The sequence below is a fragment of the Cavia porcellus genome, unplaced genomic scaffold, assembly GCF_034190915.1.
Source record: "Cavia porcellus strain 051 isolate PalLab524CR breed Dunkin Hartley unplaced genomic scaffold, mCavPor4.1 scaffold_1, whole genome shotgun sequence".
NCBI classification, from domain to species: Eukaryota; Metazoa; Chordata; class Mammalia; order Rodentia; family Caviidae; genus Cavia; species Cavia porcellus.
Window position 1 is genome coordinate 110924102 of NW_026947484.1, and position 22977 is coordinate 110947078.

At 39.3% G+C, this 22977-nt stretch overlaps 1 protein-coding gene and 1 pseudogene across 1 annotated transcript; both read right to left on the reverse strand.

Annotated features, from left to right (window-relative positions):
• Nucleotides 1-11857: 11857 nt before the first annotated feature.
• Nucleotides 11858-14509, reverse strand: LOC101788145 (high affinity immunoglobulin gamma Fc receptor I-like). Its single transcript, XM_063249613.1, has 4 exons — nt 14473-14509; nt 14067-14324; nt 12876-13166; nt 11858-12000 (listed from the first exon to the last, which is right to left on the reverse strand). The coding sequence occupies exons 1-4, from the start codon at nt 14507-14509 to the stop codon at nt 11858-11860; spliced, it is 729 nt and encodes a 242-aa protein (XP_063105683.1).
• A 1219-nt stretch (nt 14510-15728) lies between these two features.
• The window catches only part of LOC100712697 (guanylate-binding protein 1-like), a 40113-nt pseudogene continuing 32864 nt past the window's right edge, over nt 15729-22977 (reverse strand).

Below are 22977 nucleotides of genomic sequence, written 5' to 3' on the forward strand. Positions count from 1 at the left end.
GGTGTACATGTCTAAGTGTATAGGATTGATATCCATATTACTTAGTTTTTGTTGGATAGTTGAACAGAACTGTTTGCAGTCTCCCTGGTTGAAATCCCATTTATGTTCCACTTGTGTACCTTGAACAACTATTTATAGGGGGACAATATATATACATCAGCTAGTGATTTATTACTATTTATTTTCTTTGAAAGTATGTACTATTTATGCCTGTTTTCTACTTTGTTTTGTCTTTCCTTAAATAAATAAAAAGAAAAAAGGAAATAACCGTGGGTCACTTTGAGGGAACACTGTTCTTTATACTGAGCATCCCTTCCTGGAAGGAAGTGTACTGTTTAATCTTCAGGAGAAGCCTGTCACAGTGGCTTCCTGACACACACTCTACTGTTTTCATTGTTGGAGGGGTTCTGGACCTCACCGTGGCTGAGGATCGCTGTGGTACTTTTCAGGAGCATCCTAGTCTTTATTTTGAATATTATTTCTTGGCTCCAGTATAGAACCCTCAACCTACTATCACAGATCCTTCACCCTGTTAGCATAGACCATGTAGCTTCAACCAGTGACCTTCAGGCCTTCCCAGTGTGAATCTATGAAAAAGACTTGCATGAGTCATTGTCCTGGGCTCTAGGTCTCCTGTTGGCCTCATGGGGGCATTGTCATGGGCTCCAGGACATCAATTGAACTTAATGCAGGACACTGCTGTGGGATCCAGGCCCTCAGCTGAATTTTCTAGGCCTCTAGTGTTGTGGGAAGATTTCCTGCATTTTCTTGTGTTTAACCTTGGGTGATCATCATAAAATAATACTATAAATTCTGAGTCCTGTATGTAATTGTTTGCCTTGCTATGCCTGACTACATCAGTTGGCCCTGAGTTTAACTCCTAGTACCAGACGAAAATTGTCTATTTCCCTTTTTAAAAAGTAGATGCTGTTATTCGATCATGAAAGATAACAAAGTTTTCATTGGGATGTATATTCTGTTTCATGATTGTAACATGAATGAAAGTAGAGTATTATAAAGTAGAATAAATATTCTAAAATGCATAAATATACAGTCTATAATTAATCTAAGAACTATACTTAGACTGTATAGTCAAAGGATTCTGATTAGCCAAATAATCTTCTGGAAACACAAAACTTGACACAATACTTGATATATTTGAAAGCTATAATAATCTAAACAATGTGATACTTTCATGGAGACAGCCAGAAAGCCCAATGGTTCAAAAGAGGAAGCTCAGAAAAAAACTGTCACATACAGAGTTAATGGTGACCTGGGAAACAGGCCAAGAATGTATTATGGAGGAGGACAATTTCTTTACTAAGGATTATTAGTAAGGTGGATATTTTCACTCAATAGACTGAAATTAGACATATAGTATACCATACACAAAATGAATTCAAAATGGATGCAAGATTTAAACCTTAGATTGTAAAATTGCTAAGATAAAGTAAGGAATGGCTTTGTGACTGATGTTTGGTTTAAGTGGTTTTCAGTGCTCCATATATTTAAATTTCAAACCGTATTGCAAGCTACTGAGAAAATCAAAACATAATCTGAATATAGTGCTTAGAGATAGTGACCTTCCACGTGGTTATTTTTTATGACAATCGTAAGAGTGAAGCTCCAGTGGTAAAATCGTAGTGACTCACATGGAAAGGGAGAGAAAACACAGACACATGCATGTGCACACTCAGTCTCTCTTGTCAGGTGCTGCCCTGTGCCAACTTGGAAGTCTTGCAACAGTAATGTCACCAAATGTGAATGCTTGCACCATCAGAACTGTAAGTTAGGCAAGGCTTTCTGTATAACTCATACAATCTGTGCTAAAGTTTTAACAGCCTCAAAAATTGCACTAATACTGTGGCATTAGTTTTTGCTGTGGTTTGTCAGCTATAATGTAAATGAGAGCATGAAGAAACAAAAAGGACCATTTGAAAGCTAAAGCTGTCAGCAAAGCAAAGCAAGCAGTCCATACAGTGATATGCAGTCAGCTAAACAAGAGACAATGCTTGCACACACTCTATCTGACAAATTAATATTGAAACATATAAGAACACAACAGTACCAAATACCAAAAAGCACAATCTAAATAAAAACATACTTGAGCAGATATTTCTTCAAAGAAGACAAAAGTCTCAAAGAAGCATATCAAAAGATAGTTAACTTTACTCATCATCATCATCAAGGGAATGCAAATTATAACAACTATATATCACTTCATTCTCATTTGGATAACAGTTATTACAAAAACTACAAATGCAAGTGTTTGTGAGGATGTGAGGAAACGAACATTTGTGCACTCTTATTCAGAATGTAAAATTGTGTAACAGCTCTGGAAAAGTATTAAACTTCTTTTTAAAAGTTTTGAAGAGAAGAACCATATGATTCACCTACTCCACTTCTTTTCATTTTCTCAAAACAACCAAAAATCAGGGTTCTGAAGAACTATCTGCAACAGTGTCTACTTGAAATTCATTAAAGTTTTAAAGGAAAAATACCTAAAATCTTCTGCTTGGATATACACATCTCTTCAATTCATACTTTGTTGGATCAATGTGACCTCAAGGCTCAGCCATAGGACAGGGACAAGTAACCGTCCAGCAGGAAGAAGATGCACATGACTGTGGAAAACAATGGGGCACTTATAGTCGCTCCCTTAAGAAAACAGATGTAACTTATGGGAAAAAGAGGGAAATGTAAGGGAGAATAATTCAAACCTTGGTACAATTTAAATAAGTCAAATGCACATATAAAATCACCACGTTGAAAACTAGTATTCTGTGAAAGTGTGAAATGGCAAAATCTCTTTTTGGCACAAAATTTACAATCACTTAAGGATGATGAAGTTGACTTCAATTATTGTACTCCATGTTTTCGCAGGTTTTTGTGGTTATGACTTAAATACCATTAATTGAAGTGACTCTAGTTCCAAAATGTAAAATTGTTTTATCTATTCCTTGAATAGATAAGAATGACTTGCTTCCTTAGGTCTTTAGAGCTTGACACATCTGCCACCTGCACTTTTCATACTGTTCTTGAGATGCTTTATCTCCCCTTGAAGTTGTTTGTGCTCCTGGTCAAATTTCTCCTTTGGTAGTTTGACTTATTCCTATAAAAACAAATGGACTATCAATAATTTCTGACAAATTCAAAGTGTTCAGGAGAGACAAAGTTCACACATATCGATAAACAGAGTAATTCACCTGGAAGATACAATGATTGTAAATATACATACCTCTAGTATCGGTGCATCTCATTCAGTAAAGGAAAAACTCCTCAACAGGAAGGGGGATAGGGATACCAATACAAATATTATGGGCGATTTCAATACCCCACCTTCACAAATAGAGAAGTAAACCACATAAAAAGGTCAGAACGACAAAGACAGAATCAGTGTCGATGTATACTATGAAACAAATTGATTTACAGATACGTGTAGAGTCTTTCTAATGATATCAGCATACAAATTCTTCTCAGCAGTCCATAAAACTTTTTCCAATATAAATCACATTTTAGACCTGAAAATGTCTCAATTAACACAAAAGAACAGTAATAATATCCTGTATCTTACTAGATGACAATGGAACAAAACTAGAAAACAGCAAAAGAAACCATAGAAACTATCCAAACACATGAAGATTGAATTAATACACACTTGAGTCATCATTGGGCCACAGAAAAATCAGGAAAGAAGTTAAAAAAAATCCTAGTCCAAAGATAATGTAAATCTAACTGAATCTGTGGGATACAACAAAAGCAGATCTAAGAAGTTCATAGCTGAGTGCCTACGTAGATATGAGATCCCCAAAAAATAATCTAAGGATATATGAAGACATATTGTGCTAGGCATCTACAGGCTAGATTCAAGAAGATCACTCAAATGCAGTTATACCTAGATAGGAAGCCAAGGTTTCTCTTGGTGAGCATATTTTCTGTTTATAGTTGGCAAAGCTCTGATTCAGAAGAGATTTATGAATAAGAACATGGGAAGACTAGAAAAGGATCCTAGGGTAACCACACTGACAGGGATGTCTAAAGAAGAGAAACCAAGAAAGACTATTTCCAGGAATTGTTTAGGATCTCAAAGTAGAGGATAAGTAGAGAATACAAGTTGCCTGGTATGGAGGTGGCCATACCAGTCCGGGTACTAGAAGAAATGAGGTAAGTAGGGTAAGAGGTTACCAAACAATGAAGAGACATTTAGTGTGACCCAAAAGGAAAATGGTTCACTGGGGAGGGATAGAATATGAGAGACAGATTTACTGAGTTCTCACTTCACCATAATCACCAACAAATAGATGCTATGCCTGTCCCAGTAAGTAGAGGCTGACTCTACACACACAAATTAGATATACAGAGACATATCGAGTCCTATACTAGGGTGGCAGGGGGCAGATAAATGCCCATGTTGGTTGGAAAGGCATAACAACATTACCAAAGGGTTCTTTGGAGATTTTCCTAAACAGTTGGCATTGGAACAGTGACTCTCAGATTGAGGGTGGAGATCCTGTAGCTGTGGGAGAAAGTAATTTTAATGACTTTCCCTCACCTCATTCTAGTAAGTAATTTCTTCTCAGCAGTATATTATTTTACATTTTACTGATGCCTATGATGTTAATCATATTTTAATGTACTTGTCTGACCCCCATCTACTTTCTCTGGTGAAATATCTTTTCAATCCTTTAATCCATTTCTCAATTGGGAGTTTACTTTTCTGTCTGTATTTTACTGTGGAATAAGTGGAGTCTTTATATTTTCTGTATATAAGTTCTTTGTTAGATATGTGAGCTGTAGTTTGTGGTATATAATTTTTCTCTTACTGGAGTCTTTTGCAGAACAAACATTATCTCACAGTGAAATCTAACTTACTCAGTTTTACTTTATGATTCAAAAGTACTTTCAACAACACTGGCTAACCTTTGCTGGGAGATCTATTTAAGGTAGAGAAAAGTTTTGTGTTTTCCTCTGAAAAAAGTACAGTAACACCTTGAAATGGACTTCCATTAGGTGTCTTTGAAATCACGCCTGGGAGATTTTTTTTTTTAGCCTCTATGGCAGGTACCACTGAGTCTTTTTGTTGAGCAGAAAGAAGTACGGACCTTAAAGTCTGATAAGTGAGCATGATGAATGTTATGTGTCTCCTTAGTTGGTAAACTGACATTAACTGTCACATTCTGTATGCAAACTTTTTGGAGCTTATTGTGTATATCTAAGAAATTCTAGGGAGGAGCTAAAGATGGTAGATTGGTAAACAGCAGAATACAGAGGCTTCCTGCAGCAGACAACTCAGACGCTGTAATAAAACATTGTGGAGAGGTCCAGACAGAGGTAGATGGATCCTCTCTATCCAAGAAGAAACTAAAGGGAAAAGATCTAGTCAAACATGCAGTCCCAGGGCTACCGTTGGAGCAGCTCAAATTAGCAGCTATAGTGCTCTCGCTGGAGTGCCCAAACTCAGGCTGCCACAACTCACCAGGCCTGCCCAAACCCCCGCAGCTGTGACTTGCTGGAGCTGTGGCTGTGCTGAAGTCAGAGGTTGGTGAGCCCAATGGAAAAAGGAGTTGGAAAAGGATCTGCATTGACTTGCAGTGAGTGCTAGGAATAAAACCCTCCCAAAGAAATGGCCAACCAACTGGAAGACATGTTGGAATCAGGTAGGACACACAAGAATCAAACCGCACGGGAAATACCTCCCAGAATCAATAACTAGGTTCACCTCTTATTAAAAAGTTTCTGTATGTCAAAAGAAATCCCACAAACTGGGAAAAAATCTTAGTGAACTATCCCCCAGACAAAGGACTTATGTCTAAAACATATAAAGAGTTAAAAAATCAGACCCCCAAAATTCAAAGATCCAATCTAAAAATGGGCATCTGAAATGAATACATAGTTCTCAGATGAAGAAATACAAATGACAAGTAAATACATGAAAAAATGTTCATCATCATTACTCATTAGAGAAATGCAAATTAAAACCACACTGAGATTCCATCTCACTCCTAAAAGAATGGCTAGGATCAAGAAAACCAACAACAAATGCTGGTGAGGCTGTGGGGAAAAAGGAACTCTCCTGCACTGCTGGTGGGAGTGTAGACTGGTGGAGGTCAGTCTGGAGATTTCTCAAAAAGCTGGGATTGGAAGTCCCATTTGACCCAGCTATTCCACTTGTAAGCACATTCCCAAAAGAACTGAAAACATTATACCACAGCAATCTATGTGAACCCATGTTTATAGCAGCACAATTTGTAATAGCCAGATCTTAGAAACAATCTAAGTGTCCATCAACTGAGGAATGGATAAAAAATTTGTGGTATAAAGCTATAAAGAATGATCACATTGATATATTTATAAATAAATGGGTGCAGCTTGAGACCATACTCATAAGCGAAATAAATCAAATTCACATGTATAAATACCGAATAGTTTCCCTAGTGTAAGAAATGGTAAGAATACATAAAAGTATGTGGTAATCATGATCCCCCATTACATTGCTTTGAAGCCTTATAATGTTTTCATTCATTAATTGGAATGGTTTTATTCTGAGTTGTTTGATTTTATTGTCTGTGATGGTATGAACAGCTATTTTGAGGAAAACAAGACATTATAATAGCCATTGCTGATTTAATGTCATCTTGCTTTGAAGTTCTACCATGCTTTTGTTCTTCTGTTTCCATTGATTCTGTCATGTTGTATCTTATTGTATTTTAATATGTGTGATAGTATAAACAAATTTTTATGGACAATAAGATAATATAGTAAACATTGTTCATTTTTTCTTATTTGGTTCTGAATGCCCTGTAATACTTTCATTCTCTTGGTTTTATATATATTCTTTTGTTATGTTTGATACTATTGTATATGACAGTATGCTCAACTATTTCAAAGAAAGAGACACTATGGTAGCTACTGTTATATCAGGTTGTCTTGTGGTGAAATACTGTGTTACTTAAATTGGTGTTTTGATCTGCTTTGCTATGTCCTCTTTTGTCTTAATCTCTTAAAATAAGTAAAAATTAAAAAATTTAAAAACAAAGTAGGAAACTCTGAGTGCTCTGAAATGGGCTAGGACTCTCATAAAGAGACATCTATGCTCCCCAAAAGAGTTCAGGGTTCTCCAGACCAAGACTGGACAGCACAGATGACCCTACTGATCCACTTCCCTCCCAACCGACTGCCTGTTCTTCTCCACACCTGTCCACTCGAAGACACTGAGTTTAGGCTCAGAAGGCCAGGGAGTTGCAGGTCATAATAGCAAAGGCCTGTAAATCCAGCCCTCGGAAAGACGACGAAGCAGGAGGATCTCCTAGAGTTTGAGGTCAGCAGGGCTACAAAATGAATTCGAACTCACTATGAGTGAGTGAATTTGGAACATAGAGACCTTGTCTTTAAAACAGAAAACCAAACCACAAAACGTTCTGGAAACTACAGGGGCCCAACATCCTCGCAAATGAAGCCTCCTGGCCAGGGAGTTGGATTCTACACGACCTGGGAGTGAGGACAGCGCCATCTCCCAGCTGCTTCCTGTCTTCAGGTCCTTTCCTGGGCCTCTTGCAGGCCAGGAAACTTGACATCCAGGACAGGAGACGCCTTGGACTTTGGTGGACAACGCTCTGTGCTTCCCTCACTTGAGGGCAGCAGGCCTGCTCGGCGCACGCAGGGTCCACAAGGCGCGATGGGGACGCGGCCAGCAGGGAGCCATCTCCAATGCTCTACGGCTTCTGTCCCACCACCACCTTTGGCCGCCTTTGCTTGGGTCTCTCGCGACAGGCCCAGGAGCTGGTTCCTGCGAGCTCTGTGGCCGTGGCCTGGAGTCCTCACCTCCCAGCGGGCCGCCCTGACCGCGCTCGCACCTGGCCCGCGCTCCAGGTGGGCAGAAGCCCCTGCACCAGGGCGGCGGAGGCCACGATCTTCAACGCGGCCGGCAGGGGGTGCGGAGCTGCTTCCTTCCTGCCTGAGCTGTCACCCCTCCAGTCTCGGAATTTTGGTGCCCCTCTCTGCACCGGAGCGACTAGACCAGAACGATTGCTTACTGGTCTTTTACCAGCCATCACTGCTCCCCACTCCCATCCCCTCTGCTGCTCCACTTAGAGCACAATTTTCCTTCCACTGGGTTCCAGGGAAGCATATCTTTTGGAAGCCTGTTGCAGAAAAGCTTGCATCTGAGGTCAGCAGTGCACGCTGGAGAGCACACGGGGGCGCCAGCGGCCCGCCAAGGGACGACCTGGTGAGGGATGCCTGCAGGGGCCAGGAGCCTTCAGTGGTTTGTCCATCCCAGGTTCTGAAGGAGGGACAAGCTCAAGTTTGTGTACAATGACGACTGTCAAGTACAGCAATCATTTACAATGGGACCTACTAACATCCCCTTTAGGGACAAATAAATGACAGATAAGTGCTCACCTAATAATATGAACATGGGTTTATAGTATCCAGTGCTTTTTAACCAAAATGAAACAATTATTCTAGACGATTCGAGAAAATATAAGACAAGAATTTAACTCCAGCGCACTCCTTTATTTGGAAATGCAATGTTTATCTGAAATGTAAATTTCCTCGGTCTATCTGGCCACAGCCTAATTCAGGTATGACTAGAGCAGGTACAGAGCTGTGCCTATTTGTGACCCACAGAGGCAGTTAATATTTCCCTTCCTCTATCCACCTTGCTTTCATGAGTCTTCCTGGGAGCCAAGCATTTTTTGAAAGAAAAAGAGGTAATGTCTTTAAATGGGAAGCCAGGTTTGCATGGCAGTAATCCCAGCACCCTGGGAGACTGGGGCAGGAGCATACAAATACTTAAATCCTAAGGGATTTAAGGAGACAGTATTAAAAGGAGGGGAGGCTGACAAGTAGCTCAAAGGGAAGGCCTTGAGTTCAACCCCTTGTACCACAAAAACAAAAACAAAAACACCTTAAGTAAAAAAAATGGTTATAAATTCTAGCCCAACTTTCCACAATATGTTAGCATTCAGAGTATCTCATGAAGGGCCACTATATCCATATCTAACACCTAATTCTGTTCCTAACCTCTATAAATATAAGGCAGTGGAAGATGGAAAAGAGGCACTAATGAGCAGATTGTCACTGTGAGACCTGTAGTTAGCCTTTTAGAGAGCACTCTGTGAGATAGAGTGGATTACAATACAGTCCCGATTGAAGAGTGGCCAAGTGCGTGATACTTATCTGCTAGCTTCCTATTTTTATTGACTGAGGATCCATCCTAGGTTTTTAACTGGCTTTAGGTGCTCTCCGGTGTATGCAGGTGAATGTGACTGACAGTGGCATGTGAGTCTCAAGGCACAGAACAGCTCTTTCTAGGCCAGTGCCAGGTGGCCTGCTCCAAAGGTTCTGGTGAGCACCATGTCAGGTGTTTCCAGTTCTCCTGGAAAACTGAAAACCTGGTGTGAAGACTTAAACTGATGGGTGCATTTTCTTTGTGCCTGAAAGTAAATTTATTGACTCCAAAAGTGATACCCTAAGGTACAGTTTCCTTGTCAGTGCCTGAGCATCTGCTCAAGGGCAGACCCAGAGACATTTCTGCTCTCCTGTCTTTGGTTTTCCTGTTCCCAAGTAGAGTTAACCACCACCAACTCTGTATCCACACATAGGCTTTGCCAGAGATGGGAAATGCTGAGCAAGAAGTGTTTCAGGATCCTTTCAGCCTCTCTCCTCAACAGAGTCAACAAGGACGTTTTAGTACTGGGTGAAGTAAAAATAAAAATAAAGAGGAATGAGCCAACAGATGGAGAGGGGTGAGTGCCAGGAGCAGGCACCCAAGCCCTATGGGGAAGTAGAGGATTGGGACCTTACCTGGAGAAGGTCTCAGTGGCCCAAGGCCCTGAGGCTGGAAGAGCAGACAGGAACATGGGGGACTTGAAGAACCTATTCCGGGTACAGCTATGATCCAGAAATAAGGAAAGACTGACATGCAAATTGCCCAATTAAGAAATTTGTGTGATAAATGATTCATATAATAAATAAATGATTCATATAATAAAGTCCCATTAAAAAAACTGTGACAAAGATATAAACATGGAAAAGTCTGACAAAGGAGCATGAAAGGTGACAATGGGAAGGAAATTATGCTATTTTGCTATCTGTGTCTGCTCTCCTTCCCATCAGCCCTTTCCCTGAGATTTCTGTCCACCTTGTGAGTGTAGGCAGCGCTTTCTGTTCTGAAACTGCACCCCTTCCTCCAGCTTGTGATTTCTCTGGAGTCTTCTACAGATAGTTTCACTACTAAAGGTCCTTGGGACTCTTTCCTTTGAGGCTCATTCCCTTCAGTTCTCATTTCCATTTCTCCAGCCTGTAATACTAAACCTGTGTAATCAACAAAACTTCTGCTACCATATGCAGTCACTTCTTTTATACAAACATTGGTGGCTGGGGATGTAGTTCAGAGGCAGAGAGCTTGCCTGGCAGGCAGGAGACCTGGATTCAACTGCTAATATCACATAAAATGACACGAACACTGGAGATAATATTGAGGTAATAATTGTGCCTTTTTTCTAAAAGTGAAGAGAAGATTGTTCACTTTTGTACAGATGACAAGCAGTGGATTCAGGCCCCCTCTTGCTCTGGGAGGCTCCCAGGAGGTTGGTATTAAAGGTGAGCTTTATGGAGCACATGGAGCCAGGGTAGATGGTTGGTGGGGATGATCCCTCTTTGCCAAATAAGCTACATTTTGTTGCTACGTTTGTTTTACTTCTTTTTTTAATCCCTAAATTTCTACTAAAATCTTATTCACATATTTCAGTTTTCAATGCCAGCTATGTTACAGAGTAGTAGGAAAATGTTTTGCTCCCAAATTACCACCCAACTAGGAATCAGAAGAGTAGAGTAAATCTCTGAAGGCAAGGGCCAAGACTTTATGATCTTACTGCTTTTCCCTCCTTGAAATTCCCTGGAGCCTATTCTTAGAGACCTGGGTTTATTACAGAAAACAGCAACTACATTCTGCCTTCCTTTAGACCAGAGCCTGGAAAGGACCGATAGGATGTCTGGGGTCTCTGGATCGAGAGGGTTGGAGCAAGCCCCAGATGAAAAGACAAGAACTACACGACCATTTCTCCTCATGATTTTCTCCTTTGCATGTCAATAACATGATTGGAAATGTTCTCTGCTAACTAGAAAAGCCATGAGAATAACTATCTTAAACACACAGATGTGAGCTTTCTCTCTCAAAGTCTCTCAAAAGTCACAGATGTGTAAGTTTTATTTTCTTCTTTGCGTTCTCTCCACTCTACACCCATCCTTCTGGTCTCCATGACCCCCTGCCCCACCCAGGGTGTGTGTGCATGTGCACGTCAGCGTGCCTTCCTCTATCTCTTCTTTTTCGCTCAAATTTGTGCCTTAATCTTTTGTAGTTACGCATACACTTACCTTTTCTTTGGTACCAGGGATCAAACTCAATGCTTCACACTTTCCAGGAAAGCACTTGAACCACTGAGCTAAATCCCTGGCTGCTACACTCAACTTTTTATCCTGTTTTTCGAAATATACTGGTTTTCAAATTAGTAGAATAATTAGATTTGACTTCTAAATTTTTTTGATTTCCAAATTTTTGATGATTTCTTTAGAGTAAGTCTCGTCTTAAATTATCTTTCATTACCAAATTTCTACATTTGTCTCAACTGAAGTCAGCTTTCTTTAACAGTTACAAGCTATGGAACCCACAGTTATAAGTATGCAATGTAACATTCAATTTTCAGATATTTGTGTCTAAGCGCTACCACAGTGAAGAAGAGGCAGGAGCTGTCCCTAAATCTATGGTCACCCTTTGAGCAAATGTTTGTCTCCCTGCCAGGGCTTCAGTGTGTCCTTTCTTGCTATGGGTCTTGTTCCTGATACTTCACCTCTCCTAAATGTCTTTGGGATTTTCTGAAGTTACTTCCTCTCCATGATCAGAAGCTGAAGAGATTTCTAAATTCCACTTTCTCTCGCTTGGCAATTCTTTGCATATTCTCACACAGAGAATAGTATCTGCCAAAAACATTATGCCCAATGACATACAGAAAAGGATGTAAAGTCAGACAGAAATTTGTGACTGGAGGCCTGAAACAGAAAAAAAGAGAAGAGACACTACTTAGACACCACAAGTACCTGGCTGAGTTCTGTTTGGAATGAGATTGACTGAGGCCTAGTGTGCTTGTCCCCATGGGGCACTGGCAATTTGGGGGCCTGGAGAACTGGAGGGAGCGCCAGCTGGGCTCTATGGTGTCCCCGAAGGGTCAGTCTCCGTGGAAGAGTTAACTACCAGGGACCCAAGCTAAGGATTTACTCCTTCATTGCAGAGATCACTGCTATTTCTACATTATTTAATGCTTGGATTGAAGATTAACTTTATTTTGATTTTCCCAAAGAATCTTTCCTCCTGAACTCACCATTTCACTACCTCTCTTAACAGACACGTGGGCAGGTTCTTATGTGCTTTCTACAAGATCACTTCCTATAAATCCACTATGTGAATCAAAAATGGCACCCCAGCGTCTGTATTCCCAGATCCACTAGCAGCAGACAGGAGAAGCTCAGTATATTCTGGTGAGATGGTTGGTGAGGGACAGGGCAGGGATGCGAATGGAGGAGTGGGCAACAAGGTGGTACAAGAGTGACAGGAAGCGAGAACAGAAAATGAAGGAGGAGAAGAAAAGAGGGAAGAATGAGATGAAGGGAAGGAAAATAAAAGGCAGGAAGGGAAACAATGAAGTTTGTGAAGAGCATATTGAACTTCTGAACCAGTGGTGGAAAGGCCCAACGCCAAGCTTTTCCTAAAAACACTTCCTCCTACTGGCTGGGCCATCAAACCCCTAAACAAGCCTCAGCCTCAGGGCAGCAAATGGCCCCTTCTCCTTTGCCAGTTACTTCCAATCCTCACTCACCAGGCACTTGAAGCTCCAACACAGGGCTGCGCTTAAGGACATTTCCATCTTCTGTGGCTGCCTCACACCAGTAGGATCCAGAACCACTTTTTCCAGCAGTTAGGATGTGGTGCTCAGAGGATGTATTCCTGCCCCTCAGCGTCTTGTGGCCCATGTGGAAGGAGAAGTAAAGCTGCACGCCAGACCTCTGTGGGAGCAACTTTGTCTCACAGCTCAGCTTGGCTAGTTTCCTCTGCTGAAGTGGGGATCCTCTGCGGAAGGATGAGGTTAGCACTGGAGCTGGAAACAGCTCTGAAGAGAAAGTTGATAGGGGACAGAGTTGTCTCCTTCAGCATCAAGGTTCTTTCACAAGGTCATACCCTCTCCCACCTTGGAAACTTGTCTCCAAAAATTGCATCCATAAGCTGAATTCTTCCAGCTTACAAGACAGTCATTATGGGGGTTTCCTAACAGACATAATTAACACTATCAGCTTGCTTGCATCCATAGAGGGGAATTCCTTTATATGGCCCAATCTTCCCTGAATGGCCATGATATTATATAACTGCACCCTCTTGGTAATGATCTACCCAGAGTAGGCACTAGCTCACATCCTTGCCAGTTCAGTGATTCCTTACTTGTGCTCCTCTCTCAAAACAATAATTTGACACAGTAATTTCCTTTTCACAGGAATGAATTTTTTTTTGGGGGGGGACGGAAAAATGTCACTGGTGACTGTGGGTGTTAAGAGGAAGAAAGATCATGAAATAGTCAGAGCAAGAGCTACATGTAAACTTGGACAGGGGAAGCTGTTTAGTTTGCAGATGTTTAGAGAGAAGTAGGGCCAGAAAGGCTGTACTGTCCTTGAGAGACAGATGAAACCAGCTCCTAATATCTTGCTGGTTTTCACTTCCATGGAGCATTCATGAAATTCTACTGGGCTATTTTCTAATAATTCTTCTAGCTATCTTGAAGCAGTTTCTGTTCTTTGCAAACTAAAATCAAATTGATAAAATGGATCTTCATTATGTCCTGGCTTTGAGTTTAGCTCCTGTGATTATTGATAGGACTTTGTATACTGGAAAGAGCAACAGAAGGGACCCATTCACAGAAGCAGTTTATCTCTTATGAATTGAAATGAGGATTTAGATGATTTTTGCTGGTCCTTTGGATCTTTACAACTATAGCTCTACAACTATTTAGATACAATACTTTTCACCATCACAGGTACTCTTGTCGATGTGAAGTGGACAGGTAATCTTCCTTTGCCTGAGCAGTGATAGATGCCACTGTGATTCATGTTGGCTTTCAGAATAGTGAGTGTAGAATCTTGATAAGTATACTTAATAGGCTTTCCATTTTGATAGAAAACCACATTGTATACCAGCTTATTCTTCCATCCATGATACCTCAAGGTCAAAGGTTCTCCTTCAGTGAGGACTCTCTTGGAAGGCTGAAGCAGCAGCCAAGCTGAAAAGAACACAGACCCCAAAATGCGTGAAAACAATGGAGTTCCCAATTGACAAGAAAGGAAGACATCAGGTCTATAATGACAAGGAAGTAAACTCCACTGATGACCCTGGAAGAATGTCCAAAAGGAGCACAGTGCTGTGAACACCCTGCTCGGAGCCTTTGAGAGACTTTAATTGGAGCATGCTGCTAAGCCCGATCCATGAAACCGGTAGATAATAAGTGTGTTGTTTTAAATTTTTAAGTCCCTGATAATTTGTTAAACTAAAATGAAAAACCAAATGTATTCATAACTTCTGAAATATTTGTTAATAAGGTGACATACTTTAAGACAAAATAGCAATCATATCCAGATGTCTGTGAGCTACAGAATTGGTAGGAATACCCACACACAATATCATCAGCCAAAACGAATGTCAGGTCAAATGCTCTCCCTTTCAATATACACCTCTGTACATAACCATAAAACTTTCCTTAGTTTTTCTTTCCCTGTGGCTATTCATTTAGGTAAATTAAGATCAGGCTTTCAGAGACACAAGGAGACTATACAGTAGGGCTTTTCTCCCTTCAGAACATATCTAAAATGAAAGGCAGGCATTCCAGTGCTACACATAGAGCAACTTTTAGAGTGTTTGATGCTGCCATAGTGAAAAGGCAAGCCACAGATGTGAGACTGTATGTGCAGTGCTTGAAAAAAGACTCATTCCAGATATATAAATAACCGCTGTATGTCAATAAGAAAAAGACAGCTAATAATAGAAAAACTGTCAAAAGATCTGCCCAGATACTTTATAAAAGAATATTCAAATACATAATAGACATGTGAAAACTGTTGATATCATCGTTCTTAAGGAAACACAAATTAAAACTACAATGTGTTATTACTACACATCTACTACAATGGCAAAAGTTAAAACATTTAGTTTGGGTGAGCATGAAAGGAACTCAAACTCTTATCTTCTGTATAAAATGATAAATTATGCATTGGTACAACAGCTCTGAAAATCTACTTAGCAGTCTCTATGAAAGCTGAAATATACCAATTTTGTGACTCACTGGAAGTACCAATGAGAATATACCAATTCCACTCTTAGGAATTTTCCAGTGACAGGCATATATGTACACCAAAGTATTACAGATAGCAAAATTAGATAGAAGTTCATAGGCAGCTCAAAAGGAATCAGGCCAAGATAGAGTCAGAACATAGAGGAGACAAACCAAGCCTGTAGTTAAGGGTTAAATGGATAAACTGGGTCCCAAGATGGATACATAATCACGAGGCCTACAAGCCTCTGCAAAGATGAACAACAAAGGCCCAAAGCTTTGCTGTATCTTGCACTGTCGAAATCAAGCAATAATTTATTCTTAAAATGTAATTATTCATTTCCTCATAGATCTTTGCTTTTAGAAATCCAAATCAAGAGAAACACACAAAAAAATTACCACTAGATCCTCTTGAAGGAATTTCAAAGGATTTCTGATGAAGATCTTCATGGTCTATCTCTCACAGGCCCTTTGTAGGTCCAGTTGCTCCTGCAGGGTGTTTGTGGGCAGCTGCACCCTCTGGCCTGGCTTCTGGTCATAGTGGGTCAAGGCCTTCTGCACTGCAGCTGAGGTCTCTTTCTGGACCAAGGCCAGGACTGCGTTCTCTATGCAGGGCAGATCCCCACTGCTGATTGCACTGACATAGCTCAGCACCAGGCTCTCTAGACCTACATATAGAGAGCAAGGGATAATGCATGTTATAACATGAAAGAAAAGCTTCTTATCTGTGTAATTCAGCATGTCATTCATCATATTTTTCTCAAAGCATCAATATTCTCAGCATCACTCTGCAATTTGCTAGAAATGCAACAGTTTGACCTCTGTGTCAGATTAATTGAATTAGCTCTTCCAGTTCAGCAGTATGTGCATGTGATGTTTATGCCTGACAAAGATCAAGAATCCTGGTTCTAAATCACATAGAGTTCTGGTAAATATTTGCATGCATTTTAATAACAAGTACCATTAGGAAAAAGACTGTATCTCATCATCACTGTCCAAAGGGAGCCTTTGATCACTATGGAAGAAGAGATGCAATCACAATCAATGATACCACCATATTGGATAATAGACTAGACAATAACTTTCTTTATGTGTCGATACAATAGGGACTAGCACCTGGGCATGTGAACCCTTGTAATATAGCCATGAGATCTCAATTTTTAACTTTCTTGTATTTAGATTAATTTACCTTTAAATTCAAATAGCGACACTTGTATAGTAGCTGCCATGTCCAGTTCAGGAACGCAGTTTTGAGAAATAAAACTGGTTTCCCCTTTCGACTTTTACCATCCTTTTCCATTAAGAAATTTGAATAATAAAATATTTTATAAAGATTGGCACCATCTGCAATCTTACATAACAGAAGCAGTAGATTTATACTTTTCAAAGCTGAAGATAGGTTTGTTGTATTTCTTATTTTTCACCTTGTCAGAGAGAAAATAGGGGGAAGAGTACTTACGAGGCCTGTTGATCTTGATGTTTTCTGGGAGAATTTTGGTCCTGGAAGAGTTGAAGATGTAAGAACAGAATTCTGTAACTTGTTGCCTACATTCAGAGTCCATCTCATCATCGTGCAATGTCTCCAGCTTGTGCAGCATTTTTTCATCACTAGGCCTATTGAAGACAGAGCATTTCTTCTGCAGGAAGAACTGGATACAGAGTAGGGACAGATCAGCATTTTTCTCTCTCTCACTGGTGCCTGCAGGAAGATAAAAAAGGGATTTTCTTACTGTAAGGATTTGACCATTGTGGAAAAGGGCCATGTGTTTTTGGCTTTTTCAGGCCAGGTAGTCGCTGTCCTATGTATGCAGTTCAGTTTCTGTAGGATGATACATTCTGGAGACAATAAGTAGGTCAATGGTTACAGCACTGCTCTAGTAGCATTTATTTTATTTTTATTCTTTTTTATTTTATGGGAAAAAGTGAAACAAAATTTCATAATAAAATAATAGGAGAATAATAACAGTTAATATGCTGAATATCGTTATCTTTAAAATAGTTAATCAGAGTAGAAGATATGGGCATAAAAGATTCTCCAAACAAGGCTGGGGATTTAGCTCATTGACACAAGTACCTGCCTGGCAAAAGGTCATGAGTTTGATCCCCAGTACCAGAATATATTAATAATAATTCTACAAAAGACATTAATAGCATTTACTTTAGCAAGAGGCATTAGCCATCCTTTTTCTGTGGGCTAAAGGTTTCCAACAGTTGGACTACAACACTCCTTTTTTTTCTTCTTTTTTTTTGAGACAGGGTCTTGCTATGTGTTTCATGCTGGCCTCGAATTCATGGTAATCCTCCTGCTTCAGCCTCCTGAGAGCTAGGATTACAGCTGTACACCACCACATATGGCTCACTGTTTGTGCTTTGACCTAAAATATGTGTCTATTGTATTTCATAGTTTTTGATTAAATACAGAGGCACATGTCTTAAGCATGTTTGTAAAGCTAATTATAGCAAAAAGAAAGGTAAAAGAAAACAGAAACATATTCTTGCCCAAGCACGTTGGGGCATACTTGTAATTCCAACACAGGAAGGCTGTGGTTAGAAGATTGCTGTGAGTTTGAGGCCAGCCTGGGCTACATAAAGGAGTTCAAGGCCAACCTGAATTGCAGAGTGAGACTCTGTCTGAATAGAAAGACAGACAGACAGAAAGGAAAAAAGATCACACATGTTCTTTATTTGCTGATGAGCGTCTAGGTTGTTTCCAGAGCTTACTATTGTGTATTATGCTGCTAGAAATGTGAGTATGCACATACCACTACAGTCTGATGACTTTATCTCTTTCAGGTATACACCCAGAAGAGGCATAGCTGATATGATCATCTATCAATGAATGGGTAAAGAAAATGTGACCCATGTACACAAAGAATTTTATTTAGCCATAAAGAAGAATAAATTTGTGTTATTTTCAGGAAAATGAGTGGCTCATGGAACTCTCATGTTAAGTGAAATGAGCCACCAACAGCAAGTTAAATGTCACATAATTTCTTTGATATGAAAAATGCAAAATATAAATTAAAGAGTGAGATAAAGGAGATATGGTAAGAAATAGGAAAGTAGACTTTTGAGGAATGGGGAAAGAGCAAGGAAAGGGATGAAGAGGGCATGTGTTGGGGGGAAGAGTTCTAAAATGATCAATATATGACATAGATGTACAAATATCCCTAATGTAATTAAGACATGTAGTAAATACACACCAACAAAAAATAAACCTATTCCTTCAACAAAGAAGAAAATATTTTTAAATGAAATCTATTAATTCAAGTATTAAACATTAATTTCTGACAGCAGGTAGGTGGCAGCAATAGAAAACAGTATAAAAAAAGGATAAGTAGAAAAGTAAAAAATAATAATTTCTGATGTTTTGCTACCTCATTTCACCAATTATACATCTCTGCTACCTTGCTTTAGCTTCAGGACATTCTCCAGGTGGGTTTCAGCAGAGATGCTCTGTCCCTCTAGCTCCAAGTCATGGGAGAAATCTCTCAGCGCCCACACAAAGTCTGGGAAGAAGCTCACGAATCCAACCGAATCTTCAGTCTCATTGGTATTAGGAGAGGATTTTGCTCTGATCAGGCCTTTCAGCTCTCTGAAATAGCTGAGGAGCTAAGGAAAACTGGCAAAGATAACAGAACCTCCCATGCCATATTTATTCAACGAATTCCCAAAACTACATTTGCCAACATGAGTGCCTTTTCTTCAGTAGATACATGAACTTTCCCTGCACCTAAGTTACTGTTTATGTTTTCTGTTCTTGAGCGGGCTTCACCAGGATCCAGAGTCAGTGGCTGGTTTACTAACACAGGGCTCTGGCTTGCTTGTCCTGGTGTTCTAGACCATAAAAAGGATACTGCAGCTGGTCCAGGGCCCTCTGATTGATGGCTCCCATGCTGTTGTACACAAAAGTGCTGGCTCAGAAGTATTGTCAAGGCAAAGATCCAGGAGTCATTCTGGGGGTCACTCCGCAGGCCAGAACAATTTGGGTCATGAGTATTTTTTATTCTTATGTCACTTGAAATGTCATCAGTGGTAATATTATGATCATTTATTGATAATTTTAGACTATGTAGAAAAGGATCCCAATGTCAAACAAAAATGTCTGTTTTCTTTGAACTTTAATATTATTTTGATTAGTGTTTGTTTTATACTGACTCTGACCAGGCTTTTATGATTAATGAAAAATAACTGAAAAAATAGTCAAGGTAGTGGGTATTCTAAGTCTTAAAGGAAATTTAAACATAAAAAATTTTCTCTCTGTCTCTGTCTCTGTCTCTCTGTCTCTATCTCTGTCTCTCTCTGTCTCTCTGTGTCTATGTCTCTCTGTCTCTCTGTCTCTCTCTCTTTCTCTCTCTCTCTGGCCCTATCTCTCAAATTTGCTTAGAAGAGATTTAGAGCTGCGTATTGTGGTCAATGCTTATAATTCCACCTGTGTGAGATGATTTGCAAGTTCAGGGCCAGCCTGGGTAATTAATAGAGACCCTGTCTAAAAAAAAAGAAAAAGGCAGTAGGCTAGGAACCTATGTCAGTAGCAGAGTTCCCAATGTTTAAATCCCAGGACTGATTGAGTGGATAATAAATAAATACATAAATAAATAAAATAATTCAGTAAGTAATTGATTTATAGTACTTGTAGCAGTTTTATAGGAAGTATTATATAACTGAAATATTATCTGTCCTTTCAAACATTTAAAATTATTCTACATGTAACAGTAATTATTCTATAAGGCCATTTGTTATTCTACATGTAACAGTACAGAACTGCTACATTGTATATTCTACACATAACAGTATAGAACTGGTACATGAATTTACAGGTTAGAAAACTGAAGCCAAGTCAAATAATTTGAATAAATACATTTAGTTAGCAATAGAGGTTTTAAAATCTTCTCCTCAGTGTGTCACTATGCAGTTCAGGCTTGCTTTGAACTCATTTTGTAGCCCCAGCTGGCCTCATACTGATGGAAATCCTCCTGAGTGTCGGAATTACAGGTGTGCACCATCACACTTGGCTAGAGCTTTAATTTAAGCAAAAAGTCAGAAGGCTTCAAAACACAAACAATTAAAGTTCTCTGCAGGATAAGACCTTTGGCACTGAGTGTTTGTGCTCCTGTCTTGCATGTGAGAAAATTGCTGTGTACTGACCATGTTGCTTTTCTGCTAGAATTGGCATGAAATTTCCTGGATCTCTGGTTGCTAAATTTAGCGTCATCCTAACAAAAATGAAAATATATGTCATGTTTGAGTGCAAACTCTTAAGTGAAAATTGCATACTTTAGAGACAATACAAAAATAAGGAGCTACTCCCAAATCACTCTTACTTTCTCAACTCTCCTAGGCCCTCGATGTCAAGCAGAACTAGAGTCTGGTTTGGCTTCTTGGGATGAGGCAGAAACCACATCCAGATTCCTTTGGTGTGAGCCTGTGCCGTGGAGCCTAGAGTGAAGCCTGCAAAACACAGTGTGAGTTTTAATAGTGAGTGTGCCTGAAAGTGAGATAAATGTTAGCATAATCAAGCTTAGGAGTGATCACTGAAGTTACAGCAAGTACCGATCTCAATTCCAATCAGAAATTATAACACTAGATTACTTAATAGAAAGAAAAAATCCAATAATTTTCTGACATGAAGCTTTCTAGTGTGATGGGGCTTTGTCCCAAAGATCCCACTTCAAGTTCAGCCTGGCCAATATAGTGAGACCTTGTTTCAAAACAAAAATTTAAAATGGCTTTGGAATATTTCTCAGTAGTAGAGTGCTTTTCTACCATGTTTGAGGCTCTGTGTTCAATTCCCAATAGCACAACAACAAACAAATAAGCACAGACAAACATAAACAAAGGCTGGAGATACAGCTCAGCCCGCATAGGGTTGAATACCTAGCACTGCAGAACTATTCAACAAACTGGAAATAGAAGGAACTACCTAAACTCAGTAAAGCCCAATATGAAAATACTCAACCAGTGTTACACTCAGTAGTAAAAGACTGAAAGCTTTTCCTCTAAGAGCAGGCACAGGAAAATGGTGTCTACATTGGCCATTTGTGTTTAACATTGTTCTGGAAGACTGGTCCAAAATAGACAAGAAAAAGAAGTAAAACCACCAAAATTTTGAAAGAATGAAAATGAGTAAAATTATCCCTCTGAATGGATGATGTGGTCTCATACAGAAAAAATTACTTCAAATCCTGTTAATTCTAATAAATCAATTCAGGTATATTACTGTATAGACATCAACATGCAGAAATGAGCTGCTTTTCTGCACACTAAAAGTGAACAACCTGAGTAGGAAATTAATAAAAGAATCTCATTTATGAGCACCTCACAAGAAAAAAATAGTTGGGAATAAACAACTCCCACTACACCCTTAAGACTTAGATACTGAAAAGTACAGATAATTGTTGGACAAACTAAAGAAGATACAAATAATTAGAAAAACATTCCATGTTAATACAAAGAAGAATATATATATATATATATATATATATATATATATATATGTATGTACATATATACATAGAGAATATATGCAGAATATACAGAATATGTAATATATAATATATTTTTAATGTTTTTGAGACAGGCTCTCACCGTGTAGTTCAGGTTGGGCTTGAACTTACTTTGTGGCCCAGGCTATTCTTGAACTCACAGCAATCTTCCTCCCTCAGGCTCACAGTGCTGAGATTACGGGTGTGCAACACCAGAGCCAGCTCTGATTTAATATTCTTAATATGTCATTACTACCCAAAGTGATATTTAATGAAACCCTATCAGAAGTCCCAATGAACTTCTTGTAGAGGTAGAAAAAATTTAACATAATCTTGGTGCAACATCTCTAGATACTCCAAAGTAGTAAGAAAAGCAAGTCTTTAGAAGTAAGTACAAATTTGGAGAAGCCCTACTTTCAGTATTCTCATACTGAAAAACTGGTAATCAAAACAATATGGAAGCAGCATGAAAAGTGATACAGAGTCCAATCAAATAGTAAAAAGAGCCCTGGAATTAGCTTTCACATTTGGTCAAATGATTTTCAGTAATGGTGCCCATGAACAGATGCTGAACATTAATAGTCATTTAGGGAAACGTAAATCAAAATCACAAGATTCTTCCTCAACCAGATCAGAACAGCCACTCTGAAAACAAACGAACAAACAAAACCAAGCAGAAAATAATAAATACTTGCAGAATGTGAAGAAATTAGAACACTTGTGCATTTCTGGTGGAAACATAAAATAATGTAGGCAATAAGAAAAATGGTGTAGTGATTCCTCAAAAACTTAAATGTAATTACCATTCAAGACAGCAGTACTGTGCCTGGAAAGACTCCTACTCCTTAAAAAATTAATTTTTAAATTTATTTTTGGTACCAGCAAACTCATGACCTCACATTTGCCAGCCAGGCAATGCATCACTGAGCTATATCCCCAGCCCTCGAGAAATTTAAAGCACAGACTTGAACTGAAGTTTTTATACCTTCATGTGTATAGCATTATTCCTAAAGGCCAAAAGGTGAAGGAAGTCACTTTTCCATCTACAGGTAAGTAGATAAAGAATTTGATGTACAATTATTGAGCTTTAAAAACAAAGGTCAGAGCTGGCAGGGGCCTGAATT

What these genes read in the sequence shown, in the direction of transcription:
- LOC101788145 (XM_063249613.1), bottom strand. Translation starts at nt 14,509, where the DNA reads ATGCTCCAATTAAAGTCTCTCAAAGGCTCCGAGCAGG. An exon ending in TCTCAAAGGCTCCGAGCAGG is followed by an intron (nt 14,325 to 14,472) that starts GTGTTCACAGCA and finishes TGTTCTTTTCAG; the next exon opens with CTTGGCTGCTGCTTCAGCCT. An exon ending in AGTACCTGTGATGGTGAAAA is followed by an intron (nt 13,167 to 14,066) that starts GTATTGTATCTA and finishes CTTTCTCTTCAG; the next exon opens with AGCTGTTTCCAGCTCCAGTG.